We start from the raw sequence: 20,729 nt of genomic DNA, 5'->3' as shown, positions 1-20,729 counted from the left end.
CGTGCGAGTAACTCCATGGTAGGCCTAAGGCCTACCTGTTGTAGGTTTTTTTAAATGGTCATTCAAATATTCACCGATACTCTCAAACAAGACTGTAGCCCTCATTTAGTCATTATATACTCGTATTAAAAACCAAGCTAAACTGAAGTAAAACAAAATATGAGTCATTATGCATTATCATATTCCGGTTTGAATTTCACATCAAAAGTGAACAAATTCCGAGGGATGCCTGCCTGCTCGAATCATCATCAACGATGGGAAATTTCCGTGACGTCAGAGTTACCGATGAGTTCGTTGCAGAAAATGTGTTTAAGGAGCTCAGATATAATTTTTTTTTAAACTGTTTTATAAAAAAATGTTAACACTTTAAAATGTTATAATAATATTTTAATACAAAATAAATATTTAAAATTAAAGAATAAATAATAAATTATATAGATAAATAGTTAAGTCTATATACAAAAATAATCAAATTGGCCATTAGTCGGTGCGCTGTAGCTAGTTGTATACAAAATAAATCCAAAATCAGCTGCGCGGGGTTCGAGATTTTCAACGTGTTCATCATCATTGCGAATCCGCTATATATAGCAAGTGCATTGCAGTGGAAATCTACCGAGAAGCGGCGCCGGGAGTACACAGCTACAGTCGACTCCTTGCCGGTATCAGTATCACTGCACTGAGAAAGAAATCAATGCCTAGGAAAGTCTTTTTCATAAGCAAGACAGTTTAGACGCCAAAATTAAGTTTAAGCCAAACATTTGACGTACGGTTATAACAGTTTAGCAACTTGAAACTGTCAGTAACGACTTACTAACGGTGTCTTCCAATCCGACCGAGTGCAGTGTAGTCACGTCAGTACAGCTAGCTCCCGCCAGTGTAACGGCCGAGTTGTAGGGAAGGCGATCGAGAAGATTTGATCACAATGGTTCGCTTGACTGTGCGCTTACTCGCTATGGCGAAGAAGAATATGCAGGCTCAGATGGAATACTACTCAAAGTTTTCCCCATCTCCTCTTTCTATCAAGCAGTTCATGGATTTTGGTAAGTTCATATTTAATTACATCTCACATTCCCTGATTTTTGTGGTGGACATGGATTGGTGGAGGGACTTGAATGACATTCATCGTTTCATGATTCTAATTTTCTATTTTTAAACTTGTTGTAGACTACTTGTAGATTCTAGATCTAGACTAGACTCTAAGACTAACATTTTACAATCTCTAGACTAACTAAGTTTTAACTTTTGACTTTTGTTTATCTTATTTTTGGTTTATTGCGAAGTTCACTTGCAGAAACAACTTGTAGGAATAAATGTTGTGGATATAACTAAATGAATATTCTTACCGTTATTAATAATCTTCTGAGCTAAAAACGCAAGTGTAGAACAAAGCTGGAAAAGGAATCATGCAGAGGAAGAATGGTGCGATATAGTAGCGAGGTGATGACTCAGCTGCATACACACGTGGAGCGCGACTAGCTAGCTAGCGAACGCGAATGACGAAGGCACACAAGCCTTACAGTTCACACTTTCCCGAAATAAACTAGAGGAGGTAGGTCTAAATCTGATTTGCGATAGAGTCCTCAAAAGAACGATGTTGATGAAAACTCACTATTAATGTGAAACCAACGAAATAACGCTTGTTGTAAAGTCCGAACTCTTCCTATAAAAACGCATCCGAGTGTCGAAACTGAAGACAGGAGGAGTGAGTAAAATTTGTGTGTGGAGACTTTTCCAAGTTTGCTAAAGATGTGGTGATTGGCTTATTAAAACAATAAGGTGCGGTCCAATTGGAGTAACTAAAATAACACTCTTGTTGCTGGGTGGTTCCACGGATGAAATTAACTAAGAGAATGTTTAGAATGTGCAGCTGTAGATTGTTATTGTTATTGAAGCTGGCTGAACTGAAAGTACTAACGAAAGGTATGCTTAAAATGCTGAGTATTTACAATGTTGGTAAACATTTGTGACCTTAGAAAAGTTCAAGTCACTACAAACTAACTACCGTACAATCTATGAGTAGAATCCATGACTGATGAATCATAACATTACAAGTTACAATGCATAAATCTAGACTCTGAGTCTAGAGTTCTTTTCAAGTCATTCTGTAATGCCTGTGTAAGATTTGTTTAAATAAAAGGGTCTATCAAGTCTAACTGTCTACTCTAGACTATTAACTTCTAAAGTCTAATACAAGCCTAAAAAATCCAAGTCTAAAAGTAAAAAACCCAAGTCTAAGCGCTAAGCCTCGGCTACAGCTACAGTCTATTCAATTCTGGGATATTATATTCCGCTGAGACTGAATCTCTCTCCTAATACAGTAATAGACCTAGAATAGATCTATACAAAGTTTGATAAAAACACAAAATATGTCGACCAGCCCACAGGTCCAAGCAAACCAATTATTTCTGTCGTCATTACTATTGACTTGTGCATGGCATGAATTAAATCTTGACTTTGACTTTGCAGTTGACTGAAACTAACAAAAGTAACAACAACATGGCCAAAATATGAGTATTGTGAATTTCAACTTGATTAAAAATGTCAGTGAGGCAAGTAACCCAATGTTAATAGGTCTCTTTAAATTAAAAGACTACCCGTAAGTCAACTGGCTGACGGAAGGTTTGACGAGAAATGAACAAGGACTTTCTGACTTTATATTATTCATATAGAGTGATGAAGTGTGAAGTCATCAAAAAATCTATTTTTAGAATGTCCCAATTTTTTCTTCATTTTCCAAAAGAGCATCAAAAATAATGTCCAAGTGTTTAAAACCAATTGAATATGTTAAGTAATAGCTGAGATATGACCATCTGAATACATATATGTCCTATGGGAACTCGGTGTTATACATTGTATGCTCTGTATTCTTGTTCATTGTTAATTTGGTTTACTTGTAGAAACATGATTATACCCCTAGTCAAACTTGTAAGAGACAATTAATAATGATATAAAATGCTGGCTATTTGAATACCATATTTCAGAAATATGGTATTCTTGTTCATTATTGTTCATTGTTTATTTGGTTTACCACTTGTAAAAACATGATTATACCCCTAGTCAACGTGAAAGAGGCAATTGATAATGATATAAAATGCTGGCTATATGAATACCATATTTCTGAAACTGAATGTGTTCTTGCCAGTTGCCATACACTATGCACAGATATGCATACGATTACGTGCATTGTAAGATGTACACAACACAAGGTGACCTTCACAGACACACATCTGCCAACTCCCACATCCAGCAGCCAATCAGAGATGAGTATTGAGTGCCAAGCCCCCAAAGTAAATACCAATGCACAATCACAAAGAAGTCAGTGAATGGGCTCTTGTGTATACTGCCACTTTCAGGGAGAAGAATGCAGGGCATGTCATGTGCAGTTAATGCACAGCACTTGCGTCAATTGCTCTTTGCATATTTACATGTAATAGACTGCAGTGCATTCATAAACATGATTGCAATTTCATTATAGCCTACAGCAAACTAGATTTTGTTGTTGATAAAATTGACTCCACAGCACGCTCCGTTGTATGTAATGTCATATTAAAATTATAATTCACAGTCTGCAGTCTTTTTTTGTTGGGGGGGGGGGGGGGGGAAGCTAGAAAAAGAATCACACCAGAAGCTGTACTAGTTTAACTGTACATACATTAACTACATACAAAAAGTGCTTGCTGTGTGCTCTTACTCTAGTTGTTCTTATTTGTGTCCTGAGCTATGGCTTGACCACTCAAGCTACATGTATTCTGTTCTAAAATTATTAATTTGAGTGTGATCCAAGTATGCATGTTAGTTTGAAAACAAAATATATAGTTCAGAGCCTTCCTTCACCAGGGTTGGTACGTTTAAAACACTGCATTAAAAAAAAAAACATTATAAAAGAATATGATTTAATCATTTAAACACACCCATAGAGATGTGTGTTATAACTTTGATATATGCATTCATTTTTTCAATTATTATTTTAGTGCTCATATTACCAGAATTACCAGTACTGGTTTTGTATTTATTCTTGGCTGAAAAAGTGTTTTGTGGCAAGAACACAACCCAATACTAATAGATAGACAGATTGATGCCCATATGGCGTTGATCAAATATTGACATTTTAAAACAAGTACCACCTAGGCTCCTCATATCGATTGAAAATCACCGGCATGGAATCATTTCTCTAGTTAGGTTCACACAACTTCAAGTTAAGGTCCTGGTTTTAAACTTCAAAAATATCTTGGAGTCAGGGGCCATGTGAACGCACTCACGGTTACAAAACCTTAAATTTCCTCAAAAGTTATGATCCACGAGTGATCTTGAGGTTAGCGCATTTACTATAAGGAGCAAGGTTTTCTCACTCAAAGTTGCATACTGTCTGGACGCAGTTAACTTTGGGGTTATGCCATCTTTCGGTCCCATGTGAAGTTGTGAACCCTCGTCGTAAGTGATCGTTGGGTATAACTTTGAAGCTTTGCAGGTTTAAAACTATGATGGTCACTTGTGATAAAGCGTGTGAAGTTGTGAACATGAATATTGTTACATACCATATGTTTTTGTTTTTTCCTCCACATTTTTCCCTCCACAGGGATTTTATTGACTTTCATTTGAAACAAATTAATATTCAATGTAATTTACATTCATAACATTAACAAAATTGGCTTCTCAAGATACAAGTATTTTTAAACTATTGAGTTAATAGAAAGCGAACATACCATACCATATGTTGGCATCATGTTAACAGATGATACCGGTAATTGTCCTTTGCTATACATTTTTTCCTCCTTTCTTATTTGATTGATTACCACATAAGCAAATTACAATTTGCTAATGTTTCTGGCTAAAATGGGGGTTGTTATAATGATGTAAAGTGTAATACGCATCACATTTCCTTATCTTACAACCCACTACACAGAGCTCATTAAAGGTAAAGACCAGTTATGGTCATGCGATTGCATTGTGAAAGAAACGTTGTGGAATCGATCAGAAAAGGTTGATCATCTAGCATCTAGCATCTGCAAGGTTCTGGAATCATCAAAATGATAAGAAATTTGGCCCATTCTTCGTAAAGTTACAAGCACTATACACAGAAAGATGTATATGGGACTACCCTATATCTCTCACAGACCATGAGAGAAACAAATTTACCAAATATATGAATTAGTAGGCGGTTTCCCGGCAAATTTTGTATCATCATGTATTAGTCAAAACATATTCTTTCACTTGATTGGTAATGAGAGCTTCCATTTCATTTTTTGAAATTGGGGCGTTTCCAATACTGGTCTTTACCTTTAAAAACGCGGAGGACCTTTGTTGCGCTTTATAGTTGCCATTCATCGACGCATTGAAAAGTGGTTATTTACTGCGTTGATACCCAAACAAGCTTGTTTGTAGTGGGGGCTACATGATGACGTGTAACAGTCATCAACAATCCTACTGACTTAAATCTAATGACGAGTTAGTCAGTGACGTCACCTCATCTGTCACATTGTACAAATGCATAGCAATTATGGCATCATGATCATGCTTAGAGTGTATATTATAGGTGCTGTTTAAACTGTGCAAATGCAGATTGATGGTAATGATTGATTGGAATTTCCTTGAAATTAGTCTACTTCTGGCACTAGATACAAATGTAGCTACCGGTTTAAAAAAACAAAACAATTATGAATCAGATTTTGAAATTAAACAATGATTTTCCCTGACTATAATATAATAACTTTTTGTTTTCTTAAACTTTTCAGGGATTGCTTCTCCTGACATTCTGTGGCAATTTAAAAACAATTTTACTACTAGAAACTGTATGAACTATGAAATTATATATTTGTACATTCATGTAGATGTGAAATTTTTACTTGTACACACGTATGTACCATTCGTCATCATTATTGTGTTTGAGTACAGTATAATTGGAATTTGACAAGGAAGTACATATAGAATGAAAGAGAAATTACTTTTGTTTGGAGGGGGGGGGGGGAATTATAATTGTACTATCATATTATTATTAGACTTGTACATGTACATGTAGATACCTGGTATGACTAGGCAAAAATGGCTTAACATCACAATATAAATTCTGGGAATCTGGGATATCCTGCTGATCATTTGAAAAAGCTTCTGTTGACCTCTCGGTCTAAATCTAGTATGTTACGCCTGTACTATTGTGACAGTCACTGTGCTAAGTACTGTATACAATGTAGTTTGACAGTTGAGTAGCTACTAGCTGCGTATATGTAAACAATTACAATACGCAATAGAATTGCCTGTTGGCATGTATGGTATGCCACTTGTTGGCGCTAGGACAATGGATGTGTGCAATTGTACATATCTCTTCCAAAATAATAATAATAATAATACCAGTAATAATGATAAATAAATTAATTAATTTAAAAAAATTAAAAAAACTTAAAACTAATAATAATGATAATAATAGAAATTTAAAAAAATTAAAATTATAGATTAAAAATTAAAAGATGAATAATAATAATTACAAAATAGAATAAATAAATAACGATAGGTTTAATGTCACATGGTAACGTTTTCGGGGATCATTTTGCTGCACTTTGTTAGCAAAATAAAAAGCATCAAAATACATTTAACAACAGAATTCACAATACTAGCATGAGCAGCTGAAACATTTAAAGGGAACAATATCTCCAGGCATTTGATATAGTGAAATTGATATACAGTATATGAGTACTACATACATGTACTATGGTGTTCATCTATGTCATGTCAGTCACAAGTTCCTTTAGTGACAGAAAAGTTGGTTGTTTTTTTTCTCAAAAAGAAAAGATCATATTGGATTTTTTACTTTTATTTGTATTTTATCCTGTTTTTATGTACCTGAACATTGCACAGTTTAAATGTTTACTTTCATGCATTTTATTAGATAAATAAACTGTGGAATGACTTAAAGTTGAAATCACTTTATCTCTTAAATCACTAGGCTGCCCCATTGTATGCTAATATGTGTGCTGCCCAAGTACATACATGTTAATTCTACAATCGTAATGAAGCGTATGTTTATTTTTCCATCAAACATTGATAAAGTACCAGTACCATAAACCTTTGATTATAAGTACTGGTACATGTTGCATATTACTGTTGCATCATAAGTTGCTCTTTCCTAACAATCAGGTTTGTTTATTTTCTTATCTCGAATCATGAAATGTATACCGTTACCTTGTCATGCTCTTGTGTGATATCATCTCATAAAAGTAAAGAATACAATACAAAAATTAAAGTCCACCAGTGTGTACCTGTACCAGTACATGTATACACATTAATATCCTACCAGTAAACATTACAATTTTAAGTTTTGTTTGTAAATACTACCTACACTTTGAAAACTTTGTCAATTTTCAATTGTCAATATCGTGTCTTTACATTTTTCAAGTACATGTGCTATTAGATAGAGTTCTTACACAGTAATAAGGGTCATTGAGGTCGATTTTTAGTTTCTCATTCCTATATGTTTCCTGTTTTCATCCTGAATCTCATTTAATACTATTTGATAATTTGGCATTTATAACATAAATAGCAATGTCAACAATTTAAAATGAAGCAATTTTTTTTTTGGTGTGTGTGAGTGTGTAATATTTGAAAGATTTTTTTTGTTAGAATTGACCTCACAGTATGGACATGTACAGCTACCATCTGAGTAAAATATTATTTATTAGATATTGTATAAACCAATTTTTTTGCATAAAGATATTTTCACAGATCAAGGATTTAACTTTTTAAGGGCAAATTGGTGAGTTGTTGAATTTAAGTCTTCAGACTTTTGTCACGTCTTTCTTTTATAATAGAACTGAAATTTAATTCAATTGAATGATATGGATGGAACATGCTCCTCATTTTTAAAATCTTGATGGGAGAGAAACCAAGACTTATTTTCTCCTGGCCTTTAGTAAACAGAAGACACGTGATGGAAATGAAGGACTGTTGACAATATATTCATGCAAACTTTGAATGGAAATAAACGATGGGAACTGTTTATTCAGTGATTTATTTTAGTCTCCCACCATTGTAAATTATTGGACTTTATCACCATTTCCTAATTTTCCTTATATTTGTGTTGCGACTCACAAGTATTTGTAACAGGCAAAGTAGAAGAAAATATGTCAAGAATTGAAACGTGACCTACTTCTGCAACAAAATTATTCATCAGCAGTTTTACTTAAAGTTCTTTTACATAACACAGCTTTTGCACTGCTTGTATTTTACTTTTAAAGCTTATCTGCCATAGTTTACATGAGGGATTAGAGCGCCCTGCAAGGTCACTGGACAGGTGGCTATCTCATCAACTCAGCTCTCAGTTAACATAAGAAAAAGAGGATCATGGGGGACCAATGGTCACCGATTAGGCATTGTTTGTTTAGTGCAGTGGGCCTTTAATGGTCTATATTTGTACATATAATTGTTTTTATTATTTTTTTATGATTTATAGGATATAGTCTATCGGTCTGATATATTTTTAAATTCTTATTGTTTGATGACGTGTTTTGTTAAATATTCAAATAGTTAAAGATAAAGTTGAGTTTTCAGGGAACATGTTTTATCTGATGTTCTTCCACACTTGCATAACAATGATAACGCTCACATGTTAGTTTTCACCTCTTCCCAGAACTCAACCTTGTCTTTAAGATGGCATTGTCCCTAGGCTTAGCATTTTATCTACTGGTATACTTTTTTAGTTTTTTTCTGCATAATCTTAATCTCACATTAACTTTGAAGTGGCTTTATTATAAAGCAGATAGTTTTAAGTACTTAATTTCTATAACAATAATGATAAGCTCTACATGTACAATGTCATTTTGTTTTGGCACAGGTGGAACAATGGATACAGTAACATGTCTACAATAAACTACGGGGTATTGTTTTATCAGAGGTTTTGAATACAGAGTGCTTATCCATCTTCCTTTTTTTCCCTTTCTTTTTCCTTTCTCTAATTTGATGACCACAGGTCAGAGTAAAGATGTTGACTCGGCCAAGTCGTTTGTGTTTCTGAGGCAAGAACTTCCAGTCAGGATTGCCAACATCATGAAAGAGATCAACCTACTTCCAGAGAAGCTTCTACAAATGCCTTCTGTCCGTATGGTACAAGGATGGTAAGATTTCAATAGGCCTGTCCTCATCAGCTCGAGATTGAAAAATATCCCGCGATTTTAACTATCCCGATCGCAAATTCTCCAGTTAATTTGCGTCTTCATCAGCCCAAAGTTGCAATTAGCGGGATATTTGGTCAAGATAATCATCCCAAGATATCTTGGGCTAGTTTGCAAAATATACCACTATTTGTCCGTTGTTTCTTCACCAGCCTGAAGACTCGCACTATGCGCGAACACTGAGCAGAATATGTAGAGCTAATTTCTCGAGCTCAAGTTTCAAGTTTTGAGGTCGAGTCTCGAGCTGATGAAGACGCGATTTGTAACTTCAGGATTATTTCCCAAATCAGAAATAGCAGACTATTTGGCAATCTCGAGGTGATGAGCTGATGAAGACATACCTAATGTGCAACATGAATAATGAATAATAAAATTGATACCCCATCGATCAGTGATTCAACACGATGGCTCATGCTACATGTATGTTATGTGGCTGTGGGCCGACTATTTCAACCATGAACAAGTATTTTGAAATATTATACTTGTCTGCAGCAAAACAATATCTTGAAAAGAGTAGTGCTGGACATGTTACAACAAAATGAAAGTAATCTTTGCAAAAAGTAGAGCATGGCGCAGCTACATTGTATGCTTGTGGCCTATAGGATATTTATTGCCAACACAAGAAATTTCTTTACTGAAGTGTTTGCCAACACAAGACATTTCTTTACTGAAGGATGGTGAAGGTTAAAGAGATAAAAGAGGTGTATTTCATAATATTACCAAGAACCTTCAAAACACCAAGCATTTTGTGATTCCAACGTTTCCTAAAGTCTCATAGAAAGGAAGTTCAAGCCTTACATCCGCATGTACAGTTGCTGATAACAAAGATGTCACTTCCATGTTTGCCACATGATCAAATGACCATATTTAGATCTACATGTACATATACATATACATGTGGTTCTCCTGTCATGTACCTTTAGTGATCAGGATTGCTCAGGCTTTATTATTGTTAAAAATGAAAGGCCCATTTTGGACAACACAGCGACTGGCCAGGCAACTATCATTTGTCTTTAACAGTTCTTGAATGTTGGAATGATGGTGAAATCTTTGCGAAAAATAGGTGACATATAGACTACTTCAGATTTTGAGACAAACTAAATAGACCAGTACCTTTTCTGGGGGGGGGGGGGGTTAAAGCAATGACTCTAGATCAAGCTTGCTTACCCTCACAGATACAGGGTAGGACTCCAAAGTTGTATGTCCCCTAAAGATTAATACTAGAACCCCATAAAGGATTGACACATGAATATATGTACATGTATGAAGATAACAAATACGGAGGGTTACAGATTAGATTAACAAACACAACCTTCTTTTATAATAAAATCATTCTATTAAAGCCTCAGTGTGGCTGACATCAAAGCTACTGTGTTCGGCAGTATTTTTGTTTTGGTCTGTTGACCTGAAACTTTGACCCTTTTTATTTGTAGAAGGCAGGAAGCTTGTGCAGATGTTCATCATCTGTCCTTCATGTGACCTTCAGTATATGTTTATGGTCTTGCTAGTTACAGTAGCTGTGTGCACCAGATTATTTTATGGAACTGTAAAGGGCAGGCAAATCATCTGCAACTTTAAAGATTCCCATTAGCCTGCAATTTTGATGCCCCCTCCTTCCTTCCCCTGTGTTTTTTTCCTAAGCATAACAAACTTTTTAGGGAGAATATTCAGATCTGTTTGTTTGTTTCCCTTGGAAGCTTCAATGATTAACAGTTTGTTGCTGATAAGGAATTTGTTGAAAACCAGTGTTATATATAATGATGACAATCATCATGATCTTGAAGTACTATGAAGTAAACATTATCCGTGATTAGGCTACTTTATAGTCCATATATTGTTTGTTTGGCATTACAAAGTGCATTGATTATTACAATGATTGCTGTATACATTATGTAATATGAGTTAAAGATGGAGAAATAGTTTATCACCCCAAAGTCTTCTGAACTTTGAAGTTAACAATTTTTATTAAAAATGGGAAAAGGGTATTTGTTATGTGTATGTTGAGATTTAATGATAAATAGATTCACCCCTCTTTTTTTTTTCTATATAAAGTTTATACACATTTTTTTGTTTTTTTCTTCTAGTGAATACTTTGATTATTAATGATTAGCATGAATTTAATAAACTGATGACGCTTTCTAAATGTTACAAAAATCAAATGAAAACTACAACATACTGTAGGTAAAATACAATTTCAGATAATTTCTCAATTTCACATTTCAAGGAAAAGATAGATGTATGGCATTACAGTAGTAATAGCAAAAGAACATTATCCTATTTAGGGCACTAATTGATACTTTCTCACATCCAAGTTCAAGACAGAATGTGAGAGTGTTGTGGTTAAACAAAAAAAAGAAATGTTGGAATTAGTGCATTAATGATCGTATTTCTCTTTTTTTTCTTCTCCAATTAAGGTATCAACAAACATTTGAAGAACTGCTGGAGTATGTAGAGAAGACAGAAGAGGAGGATCCAGTTTTATTACGGTATGTGTCTCATTGTATTTATTACCTTTGGACGTTTACATACATTGTGCAATCTACTTGTAAAAATGAAATTGTTGAAAACTACAAGTGAGGACTGATTCTTTTCAAATAGGGGCCTCCGTTTATACCCTTGCTTATAAACAGTAAACATTTATTATTTTGGTTTGTATTGGGGCTGCAGTGTGTATGTTGAATGCCTGACATCTCATTAAAACTTTTTTCCCTTTTTTATTTGTACCTCAGATACATAAATCAACTCACCACGATAAGGAACAGGCACGTCAACGTCGTTGAGACAATGGCACAGGTACGTATATCTTACAGTCTAACCCTGACCCGTATTCCCAGGGTCCAAATCTTCTACAGATAATGCAGAAATAGAAAAATCACGACTCTGAAACACTGAACTTTTGCCAAGTAGACGCCAAGTTGAGTCTTGACTAGTCTCATCCCAAGACTTTCACATTAGTTATTTAGTCAGTCAGTTAGTTAGTTAGGTTTTGCTAAGTAGACTCCAAGTTGATTCTTGACTAGTCTCATTCCAAGACTTTCACATTAGTTATTTAGTCAGTCAGTTAGTTTCTTAGTTAGTTGAAATTAGCGTTCTTCGAAAGTATGAAAACTGCCTGCATAGCATGTATGTGTGAAATTGTTATTAAAGCATTAGGAAGATGTCTGTGAAAAAACACTGACAAATAATAATAATAATAACACTGACAAATAATAATAATAATAACACTGACAAAGTGCGACACAGTGAGACAGAGAAATTGAGTATTGTGCACTTTTTACGTTGAACATACTCCTATACTTATGACCTTGCAGGTACTCTGATTCAATCGTTTATATATGCATTTTTGCAATTATCTTGCAGGGTATACTGGAAATGAGGGAAAGCTATAAAGTAGACCAACATGAAGAGAACAATGTACAGTATTTCCTGGATAGATTCTACATCTCAAGAATTAGCATCAGGATGCTCATCAACCAACACAGTAAGTTATGAACCAATTTTGAAGACCGCTCTAAGGAGACAGAATATGTGGTCTTTATGAATGGGTGATCTTTCTTTACAGGTTATAATCGGTTTCAGTGAGAAATACTTTCCAAGGGAAGTCAAAAATATATCTTCAAAGAGGAACCACGTGAACAGGCCATACACGTTGGAAAACCAGGTTTCACTGTACAAACGTGGCCCCCTGGAAATTATGATGTCCAATGTAGTGTGAGCCCCCCCCCCCCCCCCCCCCCCCCCATCACAAAGTTGTGGGCCATAACTTATTTATGACTAAATGGGATGGCTTGAATGTGTGCAACGTTTAAATAAGATCAGAAAACTATGTCCATTTCATCTTTTTATATCGGGTATGCTTGCTAATATTGTTAAATGCAGGCCCATAGGGCATAGATGTAGGTCACTTTACACCATACTTCCCTTGTATACATATATATTTTGATATGTGACATATTTCTTTATACTGCTATACTCACCTTCCTACCTTTGATATGCTTATTAATCATCAAGTTAACTTAACATGTAAATACATGAATGTATGTCGCTTTGCCCAAATATTTCCTAATACCCGCCGATTCCCTCCTTTATTGATCCTTTTCAGCATTGATGTTTGGACAAATACCCACGACGCACCCTCTCCTTGTTGGTAGTATAGACCCAAGTTGTGACATCGTAGCTGTAATAAGGGGTAAGTAACCTATTGACATCCGAAGTGGGGGGGGGGGGTATTTTTTAAATATTATTGTACAGACTTTTTATACAAAATACATGTATATCATTCGTGCGATCACCAAAGTCCAGCATCACTTAAAGGAAATAGTTTTTGAAACTTCGAATTTCAATCATAAATATCTTGATAATCAAATGTGCAATTGGCTTGTAAAAGTCATGGGGTTCCTGACTGACCTACAGGTTTATATAATGACTGCAGCATGAGCTAAATCCAGGATTTTGTTTAGAATCAGAGGCAAAGGTACCCAATCCCTTTAAATGTAAGAGTGGCAGGACCAACGGTACATGTATTTGTTATACTTTGTCACATAAAAATGGCATGTTTATGAATAATGAACACCAATCAACCTTAAAAGTATCATTTAACCTCTTATTAGTGCATTCCCATGCTTCAGTGGAGGGGGGGGGGGGTATGAACTATCAGCCATATAACAATCAGCCAGACCAATCTTGGGCTTGCTCTGTGGAATGGACAAGTGGGTCCAAAGTCTATATATATATCGTAACTAGGGATCTTCTTGTAGGAACAATGCTCAACACTGTGTAGTCATTAGCCTACTTTCAAAAGGTCATTTTCACTTTGTTGATCAATAGAACAAAACAAAACAAACTCAGACTGGAATTTGTCTCCGACTTAATTAAGTAATCTGCAGCAGTCTGCGCATGTGGTGGCGCATATGTGGACACTAATATACCTGGATGGATATTGACCCTTGACCTGAAGTTTGTGTGTACCAAATTTTGTTGTTTTTTAATGACTAGCAAAAAAGATATGATTAATTGATTACGCAATTATTCAAAATGACGCCTAGCTGAGGTCATGGTTGAGTGATCACACTGTGAGCGAGAGGTTATCTATTACTGACTAGTACCTAATAAACCCCAAGTACTTTTGTGATTGATATATATTGATGATCATCATCATAATCCCCAACTTTTCTTTGAATCTTTACTATTAGATGCGTATGACAGTGCCAAGTACCTCTGTGATCAGTATTACCTTGCTTCACCTGACATTGATGTGAGGTGGATTGATGGTGAGTATATGATTATCTTTCTTTTATGTGCTTAGGGCTATTTAGAGTCCGAGGGACACTTTATTATTGCTTATATATAACATTCAATCGTGGATTGTTTTGATGTTAATTGGACAAATTGTTAGAGTGTTTATGAATCAAAGAGTTTGTTTTGTGCATCTTTTCAATGGGTTTTGTCTTAGAAAATGCATATGCCACTAAGTGTTTGCTTTTTGAACAGGCACATACTTGGAAACATTACATCCCAGCCAAGTGGAAATCAAATTTGTCGAATAGAGATGAAACTACAGCTATGAATAATGTACATGGCTTGCAAAGTGTTGTTATAACTTAGTACTGTTGTATTTACTTCTTCCTACAGCTCGTGACGGCAGTGACAGTATACGAATGGTGTATGTACCCTCTCATCTCTATCACATCATGTTTGAGTTATTAAAGGTAAGTACTCACGCTACCTGCCCCATTATAGTAATGGAAATGGTAATGGTAATAGTAATGGTAATGGTAATGGTAATGGTAATGGTAATGGTAATAGTAATGGTAATGGTAATGGTAGTAGTAATGGTAATAGTAGTGGTAATAGTAATGGTAATAGTGATCATAATATTAATATGATTGGAAATGGTAATATGAATGGTAATGGTAATAGCAATGGTTATAGTAATGTCAATGGTTACTGTAATAGCTATAGTAATGGTAAGGTAATAGTAATAATAATGGTAAAGTTAATGGATAAACATGTACTCCTCAAAATGGCAGTATTTAGCTTCCACATCATGCATTGGATCAATGTACTTTTTCTCTTTCTCCCTCCTCACCCGTTAAAAGGTGAATGCGCGCAACAAAGAACTTGTGCCTATTCACTGAACTCTGTGTTTTAAAATACAGAAACGTGAAGCCTATTAAATTTTACATCATTTAAAAGAAAAATGCTGCAGTATTGCCGTGTCATGTCTGAACAAGCCTTTAGCTTTGTAATACATTCTGAATGACGTAACTTTTAATTTATATTATACTTATTGTATAGAATGCAATGCGTGCCGTGATGGAACACAAAGGACCTTCTGCCTCTGAATTCCCTCCCATTGGAATCCTAGTCACCAAGGGGAAGGAAGACGTTACCATCAAGGTAAGTAAATAAGATCAAGTTGCTTCAAGAAACAACAAACAAGGGTGATGGGAAATTTAGAATGAAAAAGAATTGTGTTTTTGTTTGTACATGTGAACTGCATGTAGACCTTAAAGGGATCCGGTAACTTTGTCTCAGATTCTGAAACAAAATCCTGGATTTAGCTCATGCTGCAATGATAATTATAAACCTTTAGGTCAGTCAGGAACCCTACGACTTTTACAAGCAGATCGCCTGTCTGATTATCAAGATATTTATGATTGGAAATGGAAACCAAATTTTGCGTTTTCCTAACAGTTTATATAACACTACAGTCCATTTGGGAAAACGAGTATGGTAAAACAGGTCACTCAAAGATTTTTACTTTTTTGAGGCACTTCTTGATCATTTTGAAGCAAATTTTTTAGGGCTTCAATATTACACCATATCACAAACACTGATAACACATTAGGGCCGTGCATCTCAGATTTAACATTGTTAAACGATGGCTTTAAGTGAGTCAGCAATCAAACTAGACAGTTTCACAGTGTTTTATCAGAAGTATACTATTCTGAAAGAATATAAGCATGTTAGTTAAAGAACAGTGTTTTGTTTGATCAACCTGATTCATTAGATCCATATTGACTATTTCACCTTTCTTGACCAGTTATTGTAACTTTTTATTAATAACAAGTTTTATGACACCAGGCCCGATCCATCCCATTTTGTATACCGCTTCATGTGTGAAATCATTGGATGATGCAATTAATATTGTTGCAATTATTATTATGTTGCAATTAATGTTATTATCATATATATATTTGTTAAACTATAATGTACCTCATTGTGTTTAACAGGGCCTCATGGAAGTCCACCATTATTGGTGATAATGAGTCACCCTGTCTAAATATCAGAAATAAATAAATAAATAATTTATCTTTTCCCATCTAGGTATCGGATGAAGGAGGTGGAATTCCTAAAAGTGAGATTGATCTGCTCTTCAACTACATGTACTCCACCGCCCCCGCGCCTCCAAAGCCTGGTGTCAGCATAATACCACCTCTGGTAGGTTTGCTAATTAAATGACTAGAAAAAAACTATGGAAATAAGATTTTCTACCGTTCATCATGTTGTTTACATTGTAGGACAGGCCTTGCTGCTATGAAATTTCAAGGACTGAAAATGTTAATTTCTTTTTAAAAAAAGAGAGGAAGAAAGACACATAGCATGTACAGTGTGCCGGCTCTATCATAATAATAATAATATTTGGTTCTTATATTGCGCAAATCACATGATATAACGTCTCTATGCGCTTCCATAGAGCATGCATGAGACCAGTAATACCGTACAGCTATTGATATTTTAATTATTTTTGTCAAGTATGCACCTGAAAATGTGTACTGGTTAAAGCAAAGTACCTTGCTTCACGCAAAAGCACTGGTCAAGAGGTATCAGTAGTGGGCTCCCATGGGGAATTCAACACCATCCAGGTGTTAACTTAATAACAGGTGTTGTCAATCACCAGGATTAGCCTTCAGTTTTATGACCAGCAGGTTTTATGTTATGCTCTCAGAGCTGCCAACCATTACATTTTCCCCAGAATTATTCTGTTTTTTTCTTCCAATTACAATTTTTTTTGTGTGCACAACAACCAAATGCCCTACAATATTGATCACTACTTCAATAGTAAACAAAAAAAGTGAAAGGTGTAAATATTCTCGAAGAGAATGAATTGCCGATAAACCATCAACAAAAAACCTACTTGTAAATAAACTATGGGTCCTAATACGGAAATAACAGCATTAGGAATGGACATTTCTGCATTGGAAGTGTGTTGCTCGTGGTTGTAAGTTTTGTTTTAATGAATTCCTTTTTTTGGCTCTAAATTCATTTTTTTTTTGCCATCATGGTTCCTTTTTTTGGTTACACAAGGTTGGCAGCTCTGTGCTCTGCATTTTCCACCCATCCCCCATATTTGGTAAAGTCATTATATTACAATACCCTTACCCGAAGACTCTCTGAGAGACTAGGGGGTACTTCTTGGTGGGACCATGGGTTTGCTGTGTGCAAGACTTGTACGCCCATTAATGGTATTTCCACCAAGTCTGGTGTCAGCAAATTATGACCTTCTGCACATGGAAACTGATAACCATCTCCCTGTAAAAAATTGGTGAAGTCGGTAGTGTAGTGCCATTGGTATAACTTCTCAAATACACCATACTTCAGTTACTGAGTCACATGGATAAATCTTTTATCTGGACCTACCTTCAATACTTACCTACAGTCAAATATACAAATTAGCCTCATCATCGCATTTTTTATTTAGTATTCATTTCGTTTATTCTGCCATTGTTTTCTACTTTCTACATTTAGGCTGGCTATGGATATGGTCTCCCCATCTCAAGACTGTATGCCAAGTATTTCCACGGTGACCTGACGCTTAGCTCCATGGATGGCTACGGCACTGATGCAGTAGTCTACCTCAAGGTTTGTACTTAATTTTTTTTTAAATAATGAATACTAACTCCACACAAAAAATCATTAGCCAAATAAATACTGATTCATGATTATGATGTCATCGGATAAAGTTGATGTATTGCTATTTTGATAGATTGTGTGCCTTGCATTTTACACTATTTCATTGATATTGGAAGACAAGGTTTGCGGGAAGGCCAAAATCTCTGTTTTAAGTTTTAATTTTTGCAAATTTTAATAGGTAAGTTTATTCTAGAAGTGCCCCTAATTATTATAATTAACATTTACAGTTTTTCCACAATATGTTTATTTTCATGTGATTTCCAGCAAGTTTCTGTAAATTCATTCATGCAAACAAACTGGTGGTCGTTCAGGAGTCCCATGTACTTACCGACCAACCATTTAAAGTATCTTGAAGAAAATAAAATGAAATGTCAAGCTCGGTCATTATCCAGTGAACCCGGATAATGAGTTTAATGACAAGTATGTCAAAAAAAGTGAATAAAAGTAATTGGTCTTTTTGCAAGTAGATCATAGTAGGCATACTTGATGGATTGTAACAAATTCTTTTCCCATGAAATGATTGAACTATGTTTGCTGAGTAGAAATGAAAACGAAATCTTAGAATTTGTCTTACATGTATGATATTCTTTTCATCTTACAGGTACTATCGAGCGAGGCTTCAGAGCTTTTACCTATCTACAACAGCGCCGTGTCAAGGTATTACAAGACACCTACCCCTGCAAGCGACTGGAGTACTCCGGGTTACTTCATTCGAAACTACACCACCAAGAGATATGGGAAATAAATGATCTATGAACTCTTAAGGATCTCAGAGAACTATCCCAGATGAAAAGCACATACTCCTGTCGCCAAAAAACATCTCTAAGGAGTAAGCAGTCGTTTTTGGAAGAGAGGAAACACATGCATTTGTGATGGATGGCTGTCGATATTGCACCTTTCGAGACTGATGTTAAATATGGCTGTATAGCTGGACAAAAGATTCTCTTGTCATTGAAATTTCACATAGCGTAGGGGCCTTGTGGGAATAGTGTGTGTGATTGATCGAAGCTGAATTAGAATACACCTAACATGTTGCCGTTACATGTTCACTGTGGCTTAATTGTGCAGCAAGGAGTAAAATCTGTTGGCTGATTTATTTGCATTCAGTGCACTTTTTCTTCAGCCTTTTATTAAGCATTGTACATCATGGTATATTATCATATTTGCAATGCAATATGTGCTAAACTCGTGTGCATGTGGTATACATTGATTGCATGATCTTTCAAATGTTTCTTTTGTAAATTGCCCATCTTGCTAACATATTCCAATTTAATGCATACTTGTTATCAAAGGCTGTCTGTGACATCCTGACAGCTTGCATGAGGCTTCCCCAACATAGCAACACATTATGTATGCAGACTGGATTCCAAGTATTGTAGTTCATTCATTAATAACAGGTTAATGGAATAACTTTTCAGGAAAAAAACATCCATAAATTTGGATATGTTAGTAAACGGGTCTATTACACCTATATAAACCTCATGTTTATCCCAAAGGTGGGCTTAACATGCAAATTTCTTACAGAGCAGTTGATCTTTGTTCTATACTTATTTTTAATTGGTATAAAATCATTGGCTACTTCAGATGAAGATGGTTCTATTATGACATCAATAGAACCTGGAAATTGCATCTTTGTGTGATCCCAGTCATGATACACAACTTTGAAGGTCTGATTTAAAGCTCACCATGATTTTTTGCAAAACGTGAAATGTGTTATGACGCATTAAAACTGACTTTAGAGAGTGTTTCTCAAGCCAGTCATAACAGAATTGCTCTCCGATGTGAAGAGAGCAAGTGTGGAACTTGTACATAGCTTTCATATATTTTTTTATAAGTTGTACATATGTTATGTAATTTATAGTCATAATGTGATACGATTATTAAAGTTGTAGATAAAAATATATATAATCACACCGGTACTAACATCATCTCCATGCTCAAATCTTACTGGAGTGTGATTATACGTCATTTGATTTTATTGAGACTCGTATTTCTTGGGTACCGCAATCCTGTCTGCTGTGAGCCAGAAGGGTGTGTAACTGACATAACTTACATGTATGTACAGTTTAACTCTCTCCTAGCTGGCTCTTAACAGATAATAGGTGTTAGGTTCATGCTGCAATGACAATCTTTTTAAATTGAATAGTTTTTTTGGTCCTAGACCTTTGTGGAAACTACAAATGTGTGTCAAATATTCATATTCCTATTATTTTTTTTATTTTTTTTAAATCTATTCCTATTACTTTTTTCTTTCTTTTTTTAATACTTATTCCAAATTTGCCATTTTTCTTTGGAATTGTCACAATCAAAGCAAAGCTATATCTAATATTCTTATAAAAGGAAAACAATGACCCGTCTACGTGGAAATGATAAAAAGTAGTGTTCTCATTATAGATCAAGAATCTCCTAAAATAGTTTTCTTGAAAACAAAATATCGGCTGTTCCTACAATGGACTATAGCCGAATAGTCTTTTAGCGCACAAATTTGTCAGATGAATGGTCCTTGTGTAGGATCTGCCCTTCCACAACCTAAATCAAAATTAGTTTTATCAATGTTCCAATGTCCTCACATCGGTCAAAATAGAGTAGAAATCATAGTCAAAACAACATCAATTCAGAGAGTCAACAAAGTAATACATGCAAAAAGTAGCTGGG

At 35.1% G+C, this 20,729-nt stretch overlaps 1 protein-coding gene across 1 annotated transcript; it reads left to right on the top strand.

Moving 5' to 3' along the window:
• Positions 1 to 501: 501 nt before the first annotated feature.
• LOC587933 (pyruvate dehydrogenase (acetyl-transferring) kinase isozyme 2, mitochondrial) lies at positions 502 to 20,501 on the top strand. Its single transcript, XM_787640.5, has 12 exons — positions 502 to 1,040; positions 8,957 to 9,101; positions 11,573 to 11,644; positions 11,888 to 11,951; positions 12,519 to 12,639; positions 13,261 to 13,347; positions 14,351 to 14,428; positions 14,790 to 14,866; positions 15,456 to 15,557; positions 16,488 to 16,601; positions 17,910 to 18,023; positions 18,676 to 20,501. The coding sequence occupies exons 1-12, from the start codon at positions 923 to 925 to the stop codon at positions 18,817 to 18,819; spliced, it is 1,236 nt and encodes a 411-aa protein (XP_792733.3). The 5' UTR covers positions 502 to 922; the 3' UTR covers positions 18,820 to 20,501.
• The last annotated feature ends 228 nt before the right edge of the window (positions 20,502 to 20,729 follow it).

The sequence above is a fragment of the Strongylocentrotus purpuratus genome, unplaced genomic scaffold (assembly GCF_000002235.5).
Source record: "Strongylocentrotus purpuratus isolate Spur 01 unplaced genomic scaffold, Spur_5.0 spur5_scaffold_6, whole genome shotgun sequence".
Taxonomy (NCBI): domain Eukaryota; kingdom Metazoa; phylum Echinodermata; class Echinoidea; order Camarodonta; family Strongylocentrotidae; genus Strongylocentrotus; species Strongylocentrotus purpuratus.
The sequence above is the reverse complement of the archived record's forward strand: the minus strand, read 5'-3'. Positions and strand labels throughout refer to the sequence as shown.

Bases quoted from the DNA above. Each gene is read 5' to 3' on its own strand.
- LOC587933 (XM_787640.5), top strand. From the start codon at position 923: ATGGTTCGCTTGACTGTGCGCTTACTCGCTATGGCGAAGAAGAATATG. The intron at 1,041-8,956 runs GTAAGTTCATAT...TGATGACCACAG, and splicing joins CAAGCAGTTCATGGATTTTG to GTCAGAGTAAAGATGTTGAC. The intron at 13,348-14,350 runs GTAAGTAACCTA...CTTTACTATTAG, and splicing joins CATCGTAGCTGTAATAAGGG to ATGCGTATGACAGTGCCAAG.